At 37.6% G+C, this 17,491-nt stretch overlaps 1 protein-coding gene across 6 annotated transcripts in view; it reads right to left on the bottom strand.

Moving 5' to 3' along the window:
* Positions 1-17,491, bottom strand: part of WDR47 (WD repeat domain 47) — a 77,461-nt gene that overhangs the window by 14,810 nt on the left and 45,160 nt on the right. For all 6 annotated transcript variants that reach the window (XM_069090463.1, XM_069090459.1, XM_069090460.1 and 3 more), the window contains exons 8-13: positions 13,336-13,590; positions 10,773-10,845; positions 9,676-9,833; positions 8,059-8,228; positions 6,984-7,154; positions 1,596-1,727 (exon numbers count right to left, since the gene is read on the bottom strand). In XM_069090463.1, coding sequence (XP_068946564.1) covers positions 1,596-1,727; positions 6,984-7,154; positions 8,059-8,228; positions 9,676-9,833; positions 10,773-10,845; positions 13,336-13,590 — 959 coding nt within the window. The remainder of the gene's footprint in view (positions 1-1,595; positions 1,728-6,983; positions 7,155-8,058; positions 8,229-9,675; positions 9,834-10,772; positions 10,846-13,335; positions 13,591-17,491) is intronic.

Here is a 17,491-nt window from a genome sequence, read left to right as displayed (position 1 = left end):
CAGGCTAAAGAGCCTAGATTTTATTTGCAGAAAAAAGTAAACACCTAATATTTCTAAGAGTGATATGATAAAAGCTCTGTTTTAGAAAATTGGCTTTATAATTGCACATATTATGAAATGGTGAAAATAAAGGTTAGACTCAGTAGTAAAAGTCTGTAACAGAAAATTCAAGTAAAGGGTGAAAATTTTCCTGAACTAGAGTGTTAGCACTAAAGATGGAAAGGAAGGAGTCACACTTATGGCATTTTAAAGAGACAGAAGTAATTAGTAACTTATCAGAGGGGAAAGCTACCAAAGATTACTGAAAGATATAAAACCTAGATGACTATTACCAGTAACAGAAACAGGAAGTCCAGGAAGAGTTGTTTTAGACACCTTAATATAAGTATAGGATGACTTTGGGACATTCACTTGGAAAAGTACAATATGATTAGAAATGCAAGAATGAAATCTGGGACAAAAGTTATGACAGAAGATAACAGATCTAAAGGTTATCTCTATACAGAGGTAATAATCAGAAATTGGGGACATAGATAAAATAGTCAATAAAGCATATATAGAGAAAAGTAGAAGTCCAAGGACTGAACCCCAGGAAATGTCTATGTTTGCAGGAAGGAAGAGGTGCCAATGAAGAAAGGAGAATGCCATCCAGGGATGGCAGGAAAAATAGGATAGTATATCAACAATAAAACTAAGGATTCAAGAGTGTCAAGGAGGGAGCAGGTTAATAGTGCTAATACAAATAAGCAAAGAAAACTACTAAAACATAAGAGAATTCAGACTGAGAAAAGTCCACTGGATTTGGTGATAAGGAGTTCACTGATGACAATCAAGAGTTCTGTTTCAATGAGGGAAAGAGAGACAAGTCAGAATGCTAAAATTTAAGAAGATGGGGTAGTTAAAAAAAGTTTGAGAACAGAGGTAGGAGTTTGCCAATGAAAGGAGTGATAAATAGCATGTTAACGACAGAGGAAAATGTTAATATATAAGTTAATAAGATAAGCAGTTGTCACAGAGTGCTGAACTTGGAAGTCTCCAAGATTTGAACTCAAACCCCACTTCTGACATCTGCTGGGTATGTAAGCCAACTCAGTTTACTCATCTGTAAAATGGAGAAATACTTGTCGTACCTACTTCATTGGATTGTGGTGAGTTTCAAATGAGAAAAGGAGATGCTTCTTAGCCCTTAATACACCATATAAATAATTATTATCATTATTATTACTTTCAATTACATGGATAAAGAGGTCATCGGAAAAACATTTACCTAAGAATTGAAAGGTCTGAGGTTTTAGTACTGGCTTTGTGACAAACTTCCTGTGGGACCTTGCCACCTTAACTTCTCTAGGCTCATTGATAACAAGTGCCCTACTTATCTCAAAGAATTATGAAGAAAAAGGTCATGGGGGAATCACTAAGAGCTGTAAGGGACCCTCAAAAAAGGTAAAGCCACTTAGAAAAATGTAAAGCTCTATAGGAACATGAAGTATTAATATTATCATTCCTATCATTAAAAATAGGAATAAAAAAATCCAGAGTAAATTTTAAATCTGATATTATATACAATCATTCAGTTAGGTTCAAGAAAAACCTACCAGTTCCATGGAATGTTGTGCCGACAACCCGAACACAGCTTGGTACTCGCAGGTCCCAGAATCTAACAGTCTTATCTTGGGAACCAGATGCAATCATCCATCCACTCCAAGTATAAAGTGCTAAAATATGACCTGTATGTAAAAAAAGATCATATAGCAGGTTACTGTAAAATAAAACTCCCTCTCACACAGATAAAATTCAGTAACTAGGAATGGACAGAGAATGGGCTATTCTGATTAACAGTGATTTACCATGTGTCTCAAATGTGGATAAACAATTTTCAAAGAATTACAGTGCAATTATAAACACAACCCTACACAGAAATCCTACACTCTGTTGTCCTGTTCAAGTGTGGAGGTGATGCCACCAGAAAGATGTAAGGGTTTTAAATATCAGCCTGGTGATAGACAGCATATCTATTACTAGAGATTAAGCCTAGGTAGTTCACAGAGGCCCATCACCTGATAAGTTATCTCATGATGATTTTTAAAAAAATCAGAATCATGAAAGCCATAATACTAATATGTTGATGGATTATGATGTAAATCAGCAAAGTGAATAACTACACTGGTGATATCCTACATCTTTGAAGTAATGTACATAACACTAAACATGGTAACAGGAAATATTGTGACAGAATGGATAGTGCTGAACTAAGAGTCAGAAAATCCTCAGGTTGAATCCTGCCTCTAACACTTAGTGGTATGATCTTAGAAAATCACTTAATCTTTCCGTGCCCAAGTTTCTTCCTTTGAAAAATGGGGATAACACCTGTATTCAACATCACAGGAATGGTAGGGCACACAAATAAGACTATGTATGTAAAGTGATTTGTAAACTTTAAAACTCTATACATTTGATTAGTAGTAGTAACAATATTATTGAGTTAGTCAACAAGCTCTACTGTCTTACTGCCAGACATTGTGCTAATGCTGGGGATACAAAGAAAGAGAAAACTAGTCCCTGATCTCAAGCAGTTCACATTCTAGTAGAGGAGGCATGTAAATGACTAGGTATAAACAAGATCTATATGGAGGAGATGGATGAGAGGGCAAGGCATTAGCAGGTAGGGGGAACAGAAAGACCTCCAGTAACAGGTAAAATTTGAGCTAAGGCCTGAAGGAAGTCAGAGGAGATAAAAGGTGAAGGTAAAGAGGGAGAACATTCCAGGGATGAAGAGCAGCTAGCACAAAAGCACAAGACTGAAGACAGAATGCCCTTTGTAAGGAAGGGCAAGTAGGCCAGTGTGGCTGGATTAGAGTACATGGAAGGAAATCAAGTGTAAGAAGTCTGGAAATAAGAAGAGGTCAAGTTCTGAAGAGCTTTAAGACAGAGAACTTCATGTTTAAACCTAAAGGTAAAATGGAGCCACCAGATTTTACTGAGTAGGAGATAACATGGTCAGACCTGGACTTCAAGAAAATACCTGTGGCAAACTGTATAGAGGATGGATTGGAAAGGGGAGGGAATTTTTGTTGTTTAGTTGCTTTTCAGTCAGGTCTGACTCTTTGTGACCCCATTTAGGTCTTTCTTGGCAAAGATACTAGAATGGTTTTGCCATTTCCTTCTCCAGTTCATTTTAACAGATGCAGAAACTGAGAAAAAAGGGCTGAGTGACTTGCCCAGGGTCACACAGCTAGTTAAGTGTCTGAGACTAGATTTGAACTCGGGTCTTCTAGACTCCAGGTGGGGTGCCCTATCTACTGCACCACCTCGCTGCCCCTAACAGCCACCAGGAACTGGAGTCCTTATGTTCTACCCCTTCCCTTATTTCAGCTTTGTTGTTTTTCAGTTGTGTCCTACTCTTCTTGGCAGAGATATTGGTGTGGTTTGTCATTTCCTTTTCCAGTTCATTTTACAGATGAGGAAACTGAGGCAAACAGAGTTAAGTGACTTGCCCAGGGTCACACGGCTAGTAAGTGTCTGAGGCCAGATAAGAACACTGGGTCCATCACTCTATCCACTGTATCCAGATGCCTCTCCTTAAAGAAGGACTTAAGGGAGACCAATTAGAAGGCTACTGAAATAATCCAAATGAGAGGTGGTAAGGCCTTGGGTGTATGAATGTAGGAAAGGAGATATATATATATATATATATATGTATATATATATATACATATATATATATATGTACACACACACATATAAATATCTCCTTTCCTACATTCCATATACATATATATGCAAGAGATGTGAAGGTAGAAATGACAAGATGTAGCCACAAAATGAATACATGGAATGAGAGTGAGTTGAGAATGACAGCAAGGTTGCAAGCCTGGTTTACTTGGAGGACAGTGGTACCCTCAGCAGTAAAAGGGAAAGAGTGAGAGGGGAAGGTTTGAGGGAAAAGACAGTGAGTTTTGTCTGGATATAATGAGTTTTGTATGACTACCGAACATCTAGTTGGAGATGTACAAAAGGCAATTGGTAATGAAAGACTGGAACTCAGGAGAAAGGCTAGGCCTGAATATATAGATCCGGAAACCATCTGTGTAAAGATGATATTGAACAATCTTTCCTTAGTCAAACTGTACTCTAGGATCTCACAATGCTTCCCAACACACAAGCCTAATTAATGGAAATCTAGAGTAGAAAAAAATACTACCTCATTATTCAAAATCCACAATTTAGAATAGTAAAGTATATCTTAAAATGGAGTAGTCTCTTCAGATGAAAGGTACTCATCACAATTCCACAATAAAATAGACATCAAAGTGAGTTCCCTTATTAAATTTACACCCTAAGGATTTGATCTATGATTCTATGATGTTATCATGGGGGGGAAGGGAGATCTAAATATACAAAATTATTCTAGTAGCATTATACATCGTAGCAAAAAAAAATCTGTCGTTTTTGTTTTGGAAAGCTTTCTGAGAGAGCTGGCTAAAGACCAGCAGGTCTGCCTCAGGAGCTACACTCTCGTCCTCCTCTCCATATTTTTTCCATCATGCCAAAGCTCTTTCTTCTAGAAATTCGTTCCACACCTGTACTTTTCTGGCCTCTTTTCCTGATGGGCTGTTTCCTCCCATAATTCCATGTTAACTGAAGTGCACAGGCCAGCCATGTCTTCATTCTTCTCCAGGCTCCACTCCTGACTCTGAATTAACTCTACCATCCCCTTTTATTTTCTCCATCCACCCTCCTCTTTCAGCTTCCTTTTATGTTATCTTCCCCCACTAAAATTTAAGCTAAGAACTGTCTTTCTTGCTGCTTCTATTTTTATTCCTGGCTCTTAGAAAATTGCCAGGTACGTAGTAAGCATTTACTCAAATTGCATGTTCAATAGATACCTTAAACTCAGTATGTCCAAAACAGAACTCATTACTTTTTCCCCCAAACCTTCCTGCCCTCCTACCTTCCCTACCACTGTCCAAGACAACCCAATCCTCCCAGTCCCTCAAGCTTGAGACCTAGAAGCCATCATGGACTCCTCACTATCTTTCATGGTACCCCCTCTCTCCTCCCACTCCCTCCAAGCTATTTCCAAGGCCTAAGGCTTTCACCTCTGCAACATCTCTCAAATACACCCCTTTCTCTCCTCTGACCCTGCCCTGATTTTTGCTGGCCCTCATCACCTCACACCTGGATTACTACAATAGATACTGGTCAGGTAGCCTGCCTCAAGGCTCTCCAGTGGCTCCTTATTGCCTTCAAGAGCAAATACAAAACTGTTGTTTGATGTTCAAAGCCCTTCATAATCTAGCTCCCTCCCACCTATGAAGTCTTCTTATACCTTAGATCCTACCACGAACTTTGATTCAGTCACATTGGCCTCGTGGCTGTTACATAGCCCCAGGCATTTTCTCTGGCTTTCCTCCATAGCCACAATGCTTTTCCTCCTCTACTCTAAAGACCTCCCAAGCTTCCTCTAAGTCAAACCTGCACAAGTTAGGTTGCCTTGGGTCACATGACAAGCATGAGAGTGTGAAGTGGCAACCCTACATTTTTTTCTCAAAATCCTTTGGTGGGTGTGTCTGGGGGGGAAGTAAAAACTTCTCAGAACTTCCCTCTCCCTTCCCCCACTCCTTTTTCTGCTGTTAATCAGCAGCAAGCCCTTTCAGGAGGCTTTCAGATTTCCCACCACTGTGGGCCCCTCCTCCCGTCCAGTGGGGGTCAGGGACAGCCAGAGCTCACTCCTCCCCATTGCTTTGAGACCCTGCCCCCCTCCCCCCTTTCCTTTGCTGTCAATCAGCATCCTTGTTCTTTGTAAGCCCTAGTGGTGGGCTTGAGCCCACCTTTCAGCCAATGGGAGAAGGGATAGCCGGGAAGGGATTTGAATACTTTAGGGTATAAATTCTCGTTCTGCCTTTTGTAAAGTGCCTCTTCCTCTTGATCAGTCCTGGGGAAGACCACCCTCTTCACATGGGGAAGAGAATAAATTCCTGTTCTAATCTTAAGAGATCTCCGCGTTCTTGGTTAAATTTTGGATGAGGTTTTTCCTCACAAACAGATGTAAGGGGACCTCGGGCCATATGTTGTACAGGCCTGTTCTGAGTACTAACTAAAATCCCACCTTCTACTGGAAGCCTTTCCCAGACCCTCTGAATTCTAGTGCCTTTCCCTGCTAATTATTTACTGTATATAGCCTGCTTTGTATATATTTGCTTGCATGTTGTCTCCCCATCAGATTGTAAGCTCCTTGAGGTCAGGGACTACCATATGCCTCCTTTTTGTGCTTTAGCACAGTGCCAGGCACATAGCCAGAACTTGATAAATGTTTGCTGATAAATATTTAATGATGACTAACTGCTTATTGACTTAACTTGAAACAACCTATGTATCCAACAACTGGGGAATGACTAAATAAATGATGGCATATGAAAATAATGAAATATTATACTATAAGGAAGGGCAAATATGAATAAAAAACCTATTACGATTAATGTGAAATAATACATAGTGAAGGAAATGCAAACAAAATCTCTCAAACATATCATGACTACAACTATGTAAACAGTATAAACAATAGTAACAAAATCCAGAAAAATACTCAAAACAGAAAAAATGATTCAGAAGGGGACAGAAAAAAAACATGCTATCCTGTTACAGTTAATATATGAATTTTTTAAAACTGAAAATCATGTGAGTTTTCAGTTTTATATATAATTTTTTTTTAAATTCTGGTTTGTTTTTTGATGTTTTTGAAGAGTTACCAACTTCATATACTACACTTTTAAAAACTAGTTTTCTGGGGCGGCTAGGTGGCACAGTGAGTAGAGCACCAGCCCTGGAGTCAGGAGTACCTGAGTTCAAATCCGGCCTCAGACACTTGACACACTTACTAGCCATGTGACTTTGGGTAAGTCACTTAACCCCAACTTCCCTCCAAAAAAGCAAAAAAAAAAAAACTGGCTTTCATAAAACAACTAAAATCAGGTATTACATACCAGTGTGACCACTCAGAGCATGGAGGCCCTGTCCTCGTTGACAATCTGTTGTATAAATATTACAATCTCCTGCTCCAGCACTTATCAAAATAGCTCCACCACTTTCTGGACCTTCCATAAAAGCCAAATCTCTAATGGTCCCATCATGCATACTGAATTCCAGATCAGGTCCTGAAACAGTAATTTAAAATTTTGAAAAAAGTAAAACATAAGAACTACGTCATAAGAGCAGCATGATACAAGGAAAAGAACACTAATTTTGGAGTCAGATGATTAAAATTTTAACCTCAGCTCTGCTATTACCTGTTTAACCTTATGGAAATCATTTAACTTGTTTTAGATGCCTTTTTCCTCATCTGAGGAGGATGAACTAAATCTTATGAATTTAAGGAATACTACTGTATATTATTGTGATAATTTGAGATTATGAAACTATCTTAAATCTGATATACCCCACTACACATAGCTGGGATTCTCCAAGGTGTTTTTTCATTTAGAATTAGATTTTACTATCCAATTCATTTCTCTGGATAAATTATAACAACATAAACTTGAGAAATCAAAGCATTAATTTCTCATAACTCTTAAAGAAAAATGATACAACAACAAAAGATAAATTGCTAAGTGGAAAAAAAAGACTCAAATTAACAGCACTTTTTGATTGACCAAGCTTTTATGGCTAGTCCTCATAATAATTTTGTAATAGTATTATTGATCCTCTTTCCTCTTCTTCTTCCTCCTCTTTCACCTCACCGGAACTGAAAGCTTAAAGGACCGGTGCTACATTCTTAGGTCTCCAAAGAAAAGAAATATTAATCAGATATTAACTAATTCCTTATTAGTACAATCCTGGAATATTACTTAAAACAATATATCCAGGCTCAAACAACATTCTGTCAAAATTAAAGTTTATGAATGAAAAAATATATGTGCATGACCTAAGCTATTAAAACATTAAAACTAAGTGTTAAGTTCCTTAATTTCAGTTAAAATTAGCATAAAATGAAGTGTTTAGTCAGAGGCACAATGGAGAAATCAAACATATACAGACTTATAAAAAATTCTTGTGCCCTACCTGTTGCATTACACGTCTCCGCATTAAAAGGTAGTACTTTGACATATTTGTCATTAGAGCCAGTAGCTAATAATTGCCCACAAGGACTCCATGCTACACAGTAGATTGATCCTTTATGATGCTTATTCCTCTTAAAACGTACCACTGGCTGCTTAGGAGAGCTATATGCACTAGAAAGAGAAAATAATTATGATGCAGTAACTATGATATACACTTTAAACTTTCTCCTTGTTCACAAATTGCTCAAAATAACATTTTATTAAATAATATTTATTAATACATTAAAATTCATTTTTGGTTTAATATTGCTCCTAAATAACACGTATGAGACTTGATTTTACTGACAATTTTTTTAATATTTCAAAATCTAGGTGCCTTTCTAAAGTTTTCTTTCATCCACATCTGGCTTAAAGGCTCACTGAGCAAATGTGGTAAACTACGAAAAATAATAAAAGTAATAATTAGCATTTACATGGTGTTTTAAGGTTTGTAAATCACTTTATACGTGGTCTCATTTGAGCTTCACAACATTCCTGTGAGGTAGGTGCTATTAGCACCCCCATTTTATAGATGAAAACACTGAGACTCAGATGGGTTAACTGACTTACTTTCACACAGCTAGTCAGCATCTGAGGTAGGATTTGAACTCAGGTCTTACTGACTCCAACATCAGAACTCTATCTACTATGCCACTTAGCTGCCATCAAGTTAACAAAATCTCGTTCCTCTTTTCCGTTTTTTAAAAGTATTAGTACAATAATTTTTAAATGATTAGATTGTATGTTTTGAAAAGACATACCAAACAAGACAGCAAATCTTTTTCATATACTATTTTTCCCTACAGACATGAAATAAATAATCAGTTATGAGCTGCAGATGGGCTAAGCCAATTAGGTGTCCACACTAAGTCTGGAATCAATATGATGAGTGCTTAGAAGCTGCCTACGGAGAGGCAAACCAGGCAGTATACTCTCTAATAGAGTAGCAGACCTTAAAATGAAATGCTACATAAATAAAAATTATTAATCTGTTGTTGTTGTTCAGTTGTTTGAGTTATGTCTGACTCTTAGTGACCTTTAGGATTTTCTTGGCAAAGATACTAGAATGTTTGCCATTTCCTTCTCTAGTTTACTTTACAGATGAGGAAATCAAGGCAAACAGGGTTAAGTGACTTGCCTAGGGTCACACAACTAGTGTCTTGAGGCTGAATTTGAATTCAAGTCTTCCTGACATCAGGCCCAGCACTCTATTCACTGTGCAATCTAGCTGCCCATCACTATTGTTATTGTTATTGTTATTATTCTGTCTGATATAGTCAATTGAACCCACATGTATCATAAAGACATAAATGACATTTTAAAATTAATGGTCACCTAAAATACATCCTTCTGAAAATTTTTTTATAAAGATAAGCATACACATTTATTTCAGCTATCTCTAAATAAATTTTTTATCTGCAAAAAACTAAGACAAAATAGCTGATTTTAAAAAACAAAGTAGAAGTCTAACCAAGTAGAATGTAGAAGAATGACAATGACAGCTGAGAAGGGTCTATGTGACAATTAAAATATTCAAACAGTGATGACTACCTTTTTGACTAACATCATTTATACATACCTAGGATCAATGACTTCTGGATAGGCACATACTCTCAAAGTTTTTGAATTTGAGCCAACAGCATACAAACTACCAACTGGATGAAAAGCGACTGCTCGAACAGCTTGTGTGTCTTCTAAGGTGTTAATACAAACAAATTGCTTCTTTGACTTATCACCCTGTGGATGTAATGTTTTAAAAATTAAAAACATATTTAGTTTTAAATGTATTTCAATTGCATGTTATAGTATGATTCCTATCTGATTGTCATAAGGTTCCATTAACTAGCATCAGATGTTTTCATTGTGGAAGGCTCAAATTTCCCTAATTTTTATACTTTTCTTTCCATAAGTAAACTAAGCTCAGAAGTATTCATGTTTTTTTCAAAACATCTCATTTCTTCTTTCACAATAACAAGACAGAGGAATAAACGTATATCACCAAATTGAGTTTTATTTTTTAAAATCAGGAATAGCGTCCTGAGAATATAGGTGAAATTCCTTTGGAAAGGAGAGGGAGAGGACGAGCTGAGTTACCCAACTAGCTGGGTCCCCATTCAGGCAGCTTGGTTCTACTCACAGGTTGTGTTTGTCCATTTTCAAAGAGGACCATGGAATCAGGGAAATGATGACATGACTTGCAGTTGACTTTGATTTAAGTGAGGCAGGGTTGTGCAAGGTCACCAGCCTCACTTTCTCCTCCAGAGACAGCTGGCTCCCATGACCAGATATTCATCAGGATGACTGGAGATGACCCCTCTCCTCTCCAAAGGAAGGTAAATTCATTTACGTAATAATTGCCCAAATGTATATATTACTTTATGGTTTGCAAAGCACTTCACAAACATAATCATATTTGCTCTATTATCTTCTATGATAATTACAAATTTCTATTGCATTTTTTAATCCAACTATGTAAAAAAAAAGTGATGGCTTGCCACATGATGTAGATAAAGGGAAAATAGGAGGGAAATGAATAGTCGGGGAAAAGATCACAACTTGCTAATAATAATGACTGTTCTTTACCAAACAGCAAATTCCTCAAACCAAAAGATTATAAAGTAAAGCAGGAAGACTAAATTATTAATACTTTTTAATATAAACTTTTAGAAATATTACCTCTTCTCTTGACTTTGATAGAGCACCTGAAGTATCTGAAAAATTTGGCTGAATGACACAATGTTCTGTTGAGCTGTTTGAACAGAAATTCAAATTCAGTGTGTTTTGAATATCAGAACAGAAATAAGATCAATTTATAGTTTTCAATCTCAAATTTTTATTAGATCGGTCCACATGTACTTATTGGGCACAGATAACTAGCATTTTTTCTGGCTCTAATAGGCCTGCACAACCTGCAGCCCACCAAAGGATGTTTTCCTCTACATTTTTCATCAGCCGCCCCAAATCCCTGGGCATGCCACTTATGGCCCAGGAGCCACAGGTTGTACAGGTCTGAGCTATAGTATAATTTTTTAATAGTGGGAGTATTGTTTTAAAAATAAGAGGCTTTTCCTCCTCTTTATATCAGAACCCTTCCAGTTCTTGGCAGGTGGTTTCATGAGTTGCTGAATCCAAAAGAAGTCATGACCTAGTGTCCAGCCTCCTGGTGATGAGCCTTTCCTAATATGGCTAGGCTGATCCTCAGATGGCAGACACAGAGTTCTTTGCCAGACCTCTACTAGAAGAAGCCTTATAGGTTAACAGAATCTGACAGACTTTGTATTGTGCTGCCATAGAACTTTGAGAACCCTTGGTCACCTCGAGGCTACGATAAGGTTTGGCATGAAGACTTCAGTGGAAGTGATGTTGCTGCTTTTCACAGTCATGCTTCAGACTTCTTTAGAGCCAACACAAATATCAATGTTCAGATCAATCAAAGATGACAACTGATATTTAGATAGCTTATAATTATTATTAACAATAAACCAACCAATTGTTACTCCTAAAAAAAAAAATAAGAGGCTTTCTAAGTAGCTGGGAAACAAGACCAACGCACATGAACGTAACAATGAATGATGATGATAAATCAATAAACATTTATTAAGTACCTGCACTGTGTCAGGCACTGTGCTAAACACTGTGATGATGATGATGATGATAACGGCTAGAATTTATATAGCGCTTCGAGGTTTACAAAGCACTTCACACATTTTATGCTCAACTGTATAGTAGTAGAAATGCTAATTCTTCAGGAATTCAGAGAAAGAAATGTTAGAAGTCCCAAAAATCTTAGGGCGGTTTTAAACTACAGTCTGGAGCGGAAGTGAAAACTTCTCAGAACTTCCCTCTCCCTTCCCCCACTCCTTCTTCTGATGTTAATCAGCAGCAAGCCCTTTCAGGAGGCTTTCAGATTTCCCACCACTGTGGGCCCCTCCTCCCGGCCAGTGAGGGTCAGGGACAGCCAGAGCTCACTCCTCCCCATTGCTTTGAGACCCTGCCCCCCTCCCCCCTTTCCTTTGCTGTCAATCAGCATCCTTGTTCTTTGTAAGCCCTAGTGGTGGGCTCCTCTGTTGTTTACCATTGGGGAAGATTTTGGAGCCCAGACCCTCCCAACCAATGGGAGAAGGGATCCTGTTAGGGTATAAATTCTTGTTCTGCCTTTTGTAAAGTGCCTCTTCCTCATGATCAGTCATGGGGAAGACCTCCCTCTTCACCCAGGGAAGAGAATAAATTCCTGTTCCTATCCTAAGAGATCTCCGTGTTCTTGATTAAATTTTGGATGAGGTTTTTCATCACAAACACTACTAAAGCTTAAAACTAACAAAATCTCTTTCCTCTTTTCCTTTTTAAAAATTATTAGTACATTGGGGTGGCTAGGTGGTGCAGTAAATAGAGCACCGGCCCTGAAGTCAGGAGGACCTGAGTTCAAACCCAGCCTCAGACACTTGCCACACTGACTAGCCATGTGACTTTGGGCAAGTCACTTAACCCCAATTGCCCTAAAAAAAAAAAAGCTTAAATAAATAAATAAAAATTTGTTAGTACAATAATTTAAAATTATTAGATTATTTCTTTTAAAAAAAACACAAAAGATATTACATCTCTCTCATCTACCATTTTTTCTCACAGACATGAAATAATCCGTTCTGAGCTGTAAGTGGGCTAAGTGAATGAAATGATGACACTAAGTCTGGTATCAATATGGTGAACCCCTAGGGGTGGGGGATGGAACACCAGCTTCCCTAAGGAGGAGTAAACCAGTCAGTATATACCCTAAAGCTTAAACCTGCACTAAGCCTTTTGAGACATTCTGTACTTGTCAGAATTCATGCTTGAAGCTAGAATGCTAATATTCTGATTTTGCTTCAAACACAGAGACCAGGGGAGTTAGCTAGAGAGACACAAAGCTTTAAATCAGGACAAAGAACTCTGTTTAAATGTTATGATTCTTAATTAGGGGTTCTGACCTACTGTGATTAAACTAATAACTTTTGGTTTGAGATCAACTCCACAAATCCTTTAAAGAACGGGGCTACCTAGACCTGAAGGCCATTATACTGCCCTTGGACTAAAAGTGAGCTAGTCTCAGACATGTGAAAGGAGATGGAAGGGTGGAAACAGACGAGGCCCAGGTGCACATCATCTTCACCCCTTCCAAAAGGAGAACAATCAAGTACTTCCTGGAGTGCTACCTACCAGTTTTACAGCAATATTTCCAATTGTGAGCAAACTAAATACTTACATTTGGTTCCCACGGACAGGTGACTCTTCAAGAAGAGGAATCTGATTTGATCCATGGTTAAGAGGAGTGCTGGTACTCATATTTTGTATTTCTGATGCTACCCTCTGATTAGAGTCTGGAGGTGTTACAAAATTAGCTGCAGAAGTGTTGTTAGATCCATTCCCTTTGTTTCCATTACACTGTTTGCCAAGAGTTGGTACTTCGTTACCAAGATTATCCATGCCAATATTCAGTTCTCCAAGTTTTTGAATAGATCTGTAAGACAATTATTTCAAAACAAAAAAACCCAGTCATATTCATTGCTTCAAAAAGGATGAAATCCTGGAAAGGAAAGAGAAAACACTGTCATAGGTCATCTGTAATAAGTTTACATATTAGAAAATGATAATCATTGAAAAAAGCAATTATTAGTCAATTTACTTAAAATGGGAGTCATTATTATTTCTTATAGCACCAGTGTCAAAGTAACATCAGAATTCTCAAAGTAAAGCAAAAGGTTTTCCTTAATTTTTTCATTACTTTTCTTACATAACTTTGTTATGGAATTTTCCATTTAATATCACGCTTAACATTAATGTTAAAAAAAAATTAAAGGCTTTATTAAAATCTTATTCTAACACCTTACCATGACATAGAGGTAATCTTTAGTTCTGGTACAAGAAGACAGCAGATAACAAGACAAGGGCCACAATTCATGGCTACAAGTTTGGCCTGATGGTATAGTGCTAGTTTGAGACCATAAGTTATATGAATTTTTGCTCACAGACTCTATCAGGTCATCTAAGCCACAGGGTGGGAGTTACAAAACTGAGATGATTAAGTCCCCCAAGGCATGGTCTCTAGAGGTCTGGTGGCCAGACCTATACAATAGTCAGTGTGCTGACCCAGACTATCAGACTATACTTTTTCAGTCCACTAGATTTCCAGAGACTATGTCCTGGAAGACTTAATACTTTCAGAATGAGAACTCCCACCCTGGGGTCCCAGCTATCCTAATTGCTAAGTAAGTGTAAGCTAGCCTCAGACCACAAAACAAGGACATTACTGGAAGTGTGACATTGCTGAGATGATTAAGAGATAATGGCAGTTAATTTGGTATTAACAATTTGCCATCATACTTGACATAAACTAAAACGTCAATAAAATTAATTAAATAAAATCTTTTTTTTTTTGGAGTGGCATAGATAGAAGGGATTCTAGAGCCAATTCCAATTTATTCACAAAAAACTAAAGAGGAAGAAAATTAAGAAATAAAGATTAAAAAAATCAAGTCCATAGAAAAATTTTAAAAACAAAACATCTTCTTTCTTAATTTCCTGATTTGAATTCATCTCCTCTTCCCTTTGGTGTCCTTTTCACCAAAGTCTTTCACTAAGGCCCACTTACTCATTATTTGTTATCACTGTCATTTCAGTCATAAGCAATTCTTCATGACCCCATTCAGGGTTTTCTGGGCAAATATATTGGAATAGTTTGCCATTTGCTTCTCCAGCTCATTTTATAGATGAGAAACTGAGGCAAACAGGATTAAGTGACTTGTCCAGGTTCACACAGCTAGGAAATGTCTGAGGCCAGATTTTAACTCAGGAAGATGAGATTTCCTGACTCATGTCCAGCACTCTATCCACTGTGCCACCTAGCTGCCAACTTATTCATTGGCCTAGAATAAATTATATTTCTCTTCAAATTAGAATATTCTGTAAAGTAATAAGTACTACACTTCTTTATTACAAGACAGGAATCTCTTGAATATAGGAGAAGCCATTAGGAAGTGGCAGTTATGTAAACAAAAAAGAATAACAAAACTTTCTTTAAGAAAAAGCAGATAAGTTGCTACACAGTAGCTACATGGTTTCTTAAAGTAAAGCAAGTAATGAAGTGGGAAATTTAGAGAATGAAGAATCTGAATAATCCACAAACTCTTAAATCAGTTACCCCATTTGAAGGATTTATGGAAGAATATGAACAAAAATAACATGAGTTGAGAAGGCATGGATAGACCGCAACCTATCCATTGTAGGGAATACTCACCTCAATGATATAACAATTTCAATGAAATACCAAACTACTAAATAAGAGTATATTATCTGGGAAAAAAGATTGTGGAACAAATCAGCTATTATGTTTGCAAATTTCTAGAAAAGCACAAAACTATTAATAATAACTAATACATTAAATAAAATTAATCAAATTTCCATAGGCTGATTTGGAAATGGCTATTATATTGAAGGAATGGAATAATATATACATATTCTGATCAGGTATTATACTTTAAGCCCTACATAAGAAGATAGTCTCAGTACTGTACATAAGAGAAGAATAATTAAGAGATAATATCAGCCTAATGGTGCATATCACAGGGTCCCACAATCCTGGGTCCAGCATTATTTTATCAAGTAGTAAAAGAATTAATTGTGAAGGCATTAAGTTTATAAAATATCAAATTCAGTATCACTGTTATGTCTAAAATGATGAAATTGATTTCAAAATAACCTTGGCAAGACAGAAAAGTAGTTTATCAAAAACAGTTAATTCAAAAGGGAAAAGAACACTATAGGGACAAAAAATGAATTACACAGCTATAAACTAGGTCATGACTAAAGTAATTAAGCACAAGTCACAGAAGCAAGGGAACCAACAGAATAAGTCACAATTTAAATGAGTCAAAGATAATGTTGACGCTAAAAAATAAAACAAAAATCTACCATAGTGAAGCTTTGCTTACTGGGGAATAATTAACTAATTTGTGGATTTTTCACGTCAAATTCCTTTTCTGCATTGTCCTATGGCTAGCTCTACCCTATGGCTAGAAAATTCTTCCAACTAGCTGAACTTTCTGTTCACCCAGACTGTGTTAACTAAAAATCACTAGTTGCTCTGGTGAAAACTCCCTTTTCCTGGATATCTCTTCTTCCTCAAATCCCTATACAGTTTACTGACTGCTTCACATTTCTGAATGTGAAGCTTCTCTTCTTAATTGGTATCCTATTGCAGAGTCTAGCTAAATAATACCTTCAAAAAGGTGCATCCTCTTGCTGGTTACTGGTTATCCATTAGCTACTACCTCCAGTGTCCCCTGCTCAGGCAGTAGCATGACAACCAAGTTGACTTTTGCTACTTGTGTCTCTTCTGGGCTCTGCCCATCCCTTGTCCTGTACCATCACTTTATGCTGCTGCATTACTCTTACTCCTTATAACCACCTTCTATCCCTGGTGATTAGGCTCAAGTTTGTAGGGGCTGTGATTTCAGTTTGCATCTTGGGGTTCTTTGCTGCTTAGAATACATTATTCTAGTGATCTGAGGGTCCGTAGACAACCGTTACCAGGATTCTGATTGGGTGGTAGATATTAATAAATAGCATGAACCTGAAAGAAAAAGAGGTACTGAATTATGGCAGACAAGAAAAAAACAGAAAGTAACAATGGGGAGCAAGGAGTATTCCAGTGAGTTGGGGGAAGTAAGTCAAAGTAGCCATGCTTGAAACTGAGGCCAGGAAGGTGGATAACCAGGAAAGAACCATGTGTCAGTGAGAGTCAAAAGACAGAAGGTAAGGGAAAGGAAAAAAAATAAGATGAAAGCAAGTTTTTTACCTATGGAATAGGTATTCCAGAGAGCATGATAGAAGGGGTGGAGAGCTATAGAGTATGACACTGGTGTGCTGGGTTGAGAAGAATAGGAATAAGAGATGGGGGGGAGGGGGGGAGGGGAACGGGACAGGGGAGGGAGAGGAAGGGGTTTGAATGATAATAGCTAGAAGTTCAAAATCAATGAGATGGGAATTGTAGGACCAAGGGGAAGTTCTTAATCATTTAAGAACAAGTTCAGGTAGGTTTTCATTGTCCACATAAGTTTAACTGCAAGATGTAGGGCCTTAGGGCCATAGGCAGTTTCAGGAGAGAAGGCAAGTGACTGTAGCTGAAGGAATGGTGTTATTAAAAGGTGTTACTCTCCTTCCCTCTGTGCAGAGACCAGGCTAGAGACTTGGAAGGGTGGAATCTCTTCCTCTTCCCAAGAGAGTCTGGAAACCATATGGGAGACCTGGCACAATGGAATGATTTCTCTCCTTCCTTCAAGGGCAGGAGACTGGCATGTGATGGAATAGCATTTCTTTTCTTCTTGAGGGAGGTTGGAGACCATACAAGATAGCTGGCATGA

This window comes from Petaurus breviceps, unplaced genomic scaffold (genome assembly GCF_028583685.1).
Source record: "Petaurus breviceps papuanus isolate PSGF00001 unplaced genomic scaffold, PetGlider_PUasm1.0 186, whole genome shotgun sequence".
NCBI lineage: Eukaryota > Metazoa > Chordata > Mammalia > Diprotodontia > Petauridae > Petaurus > Petaurus breviceps.
Note: the sequence above shows the minus strand (reverse complement) of the source record. Positions and strands in the feature narration are given on the sequence as shown.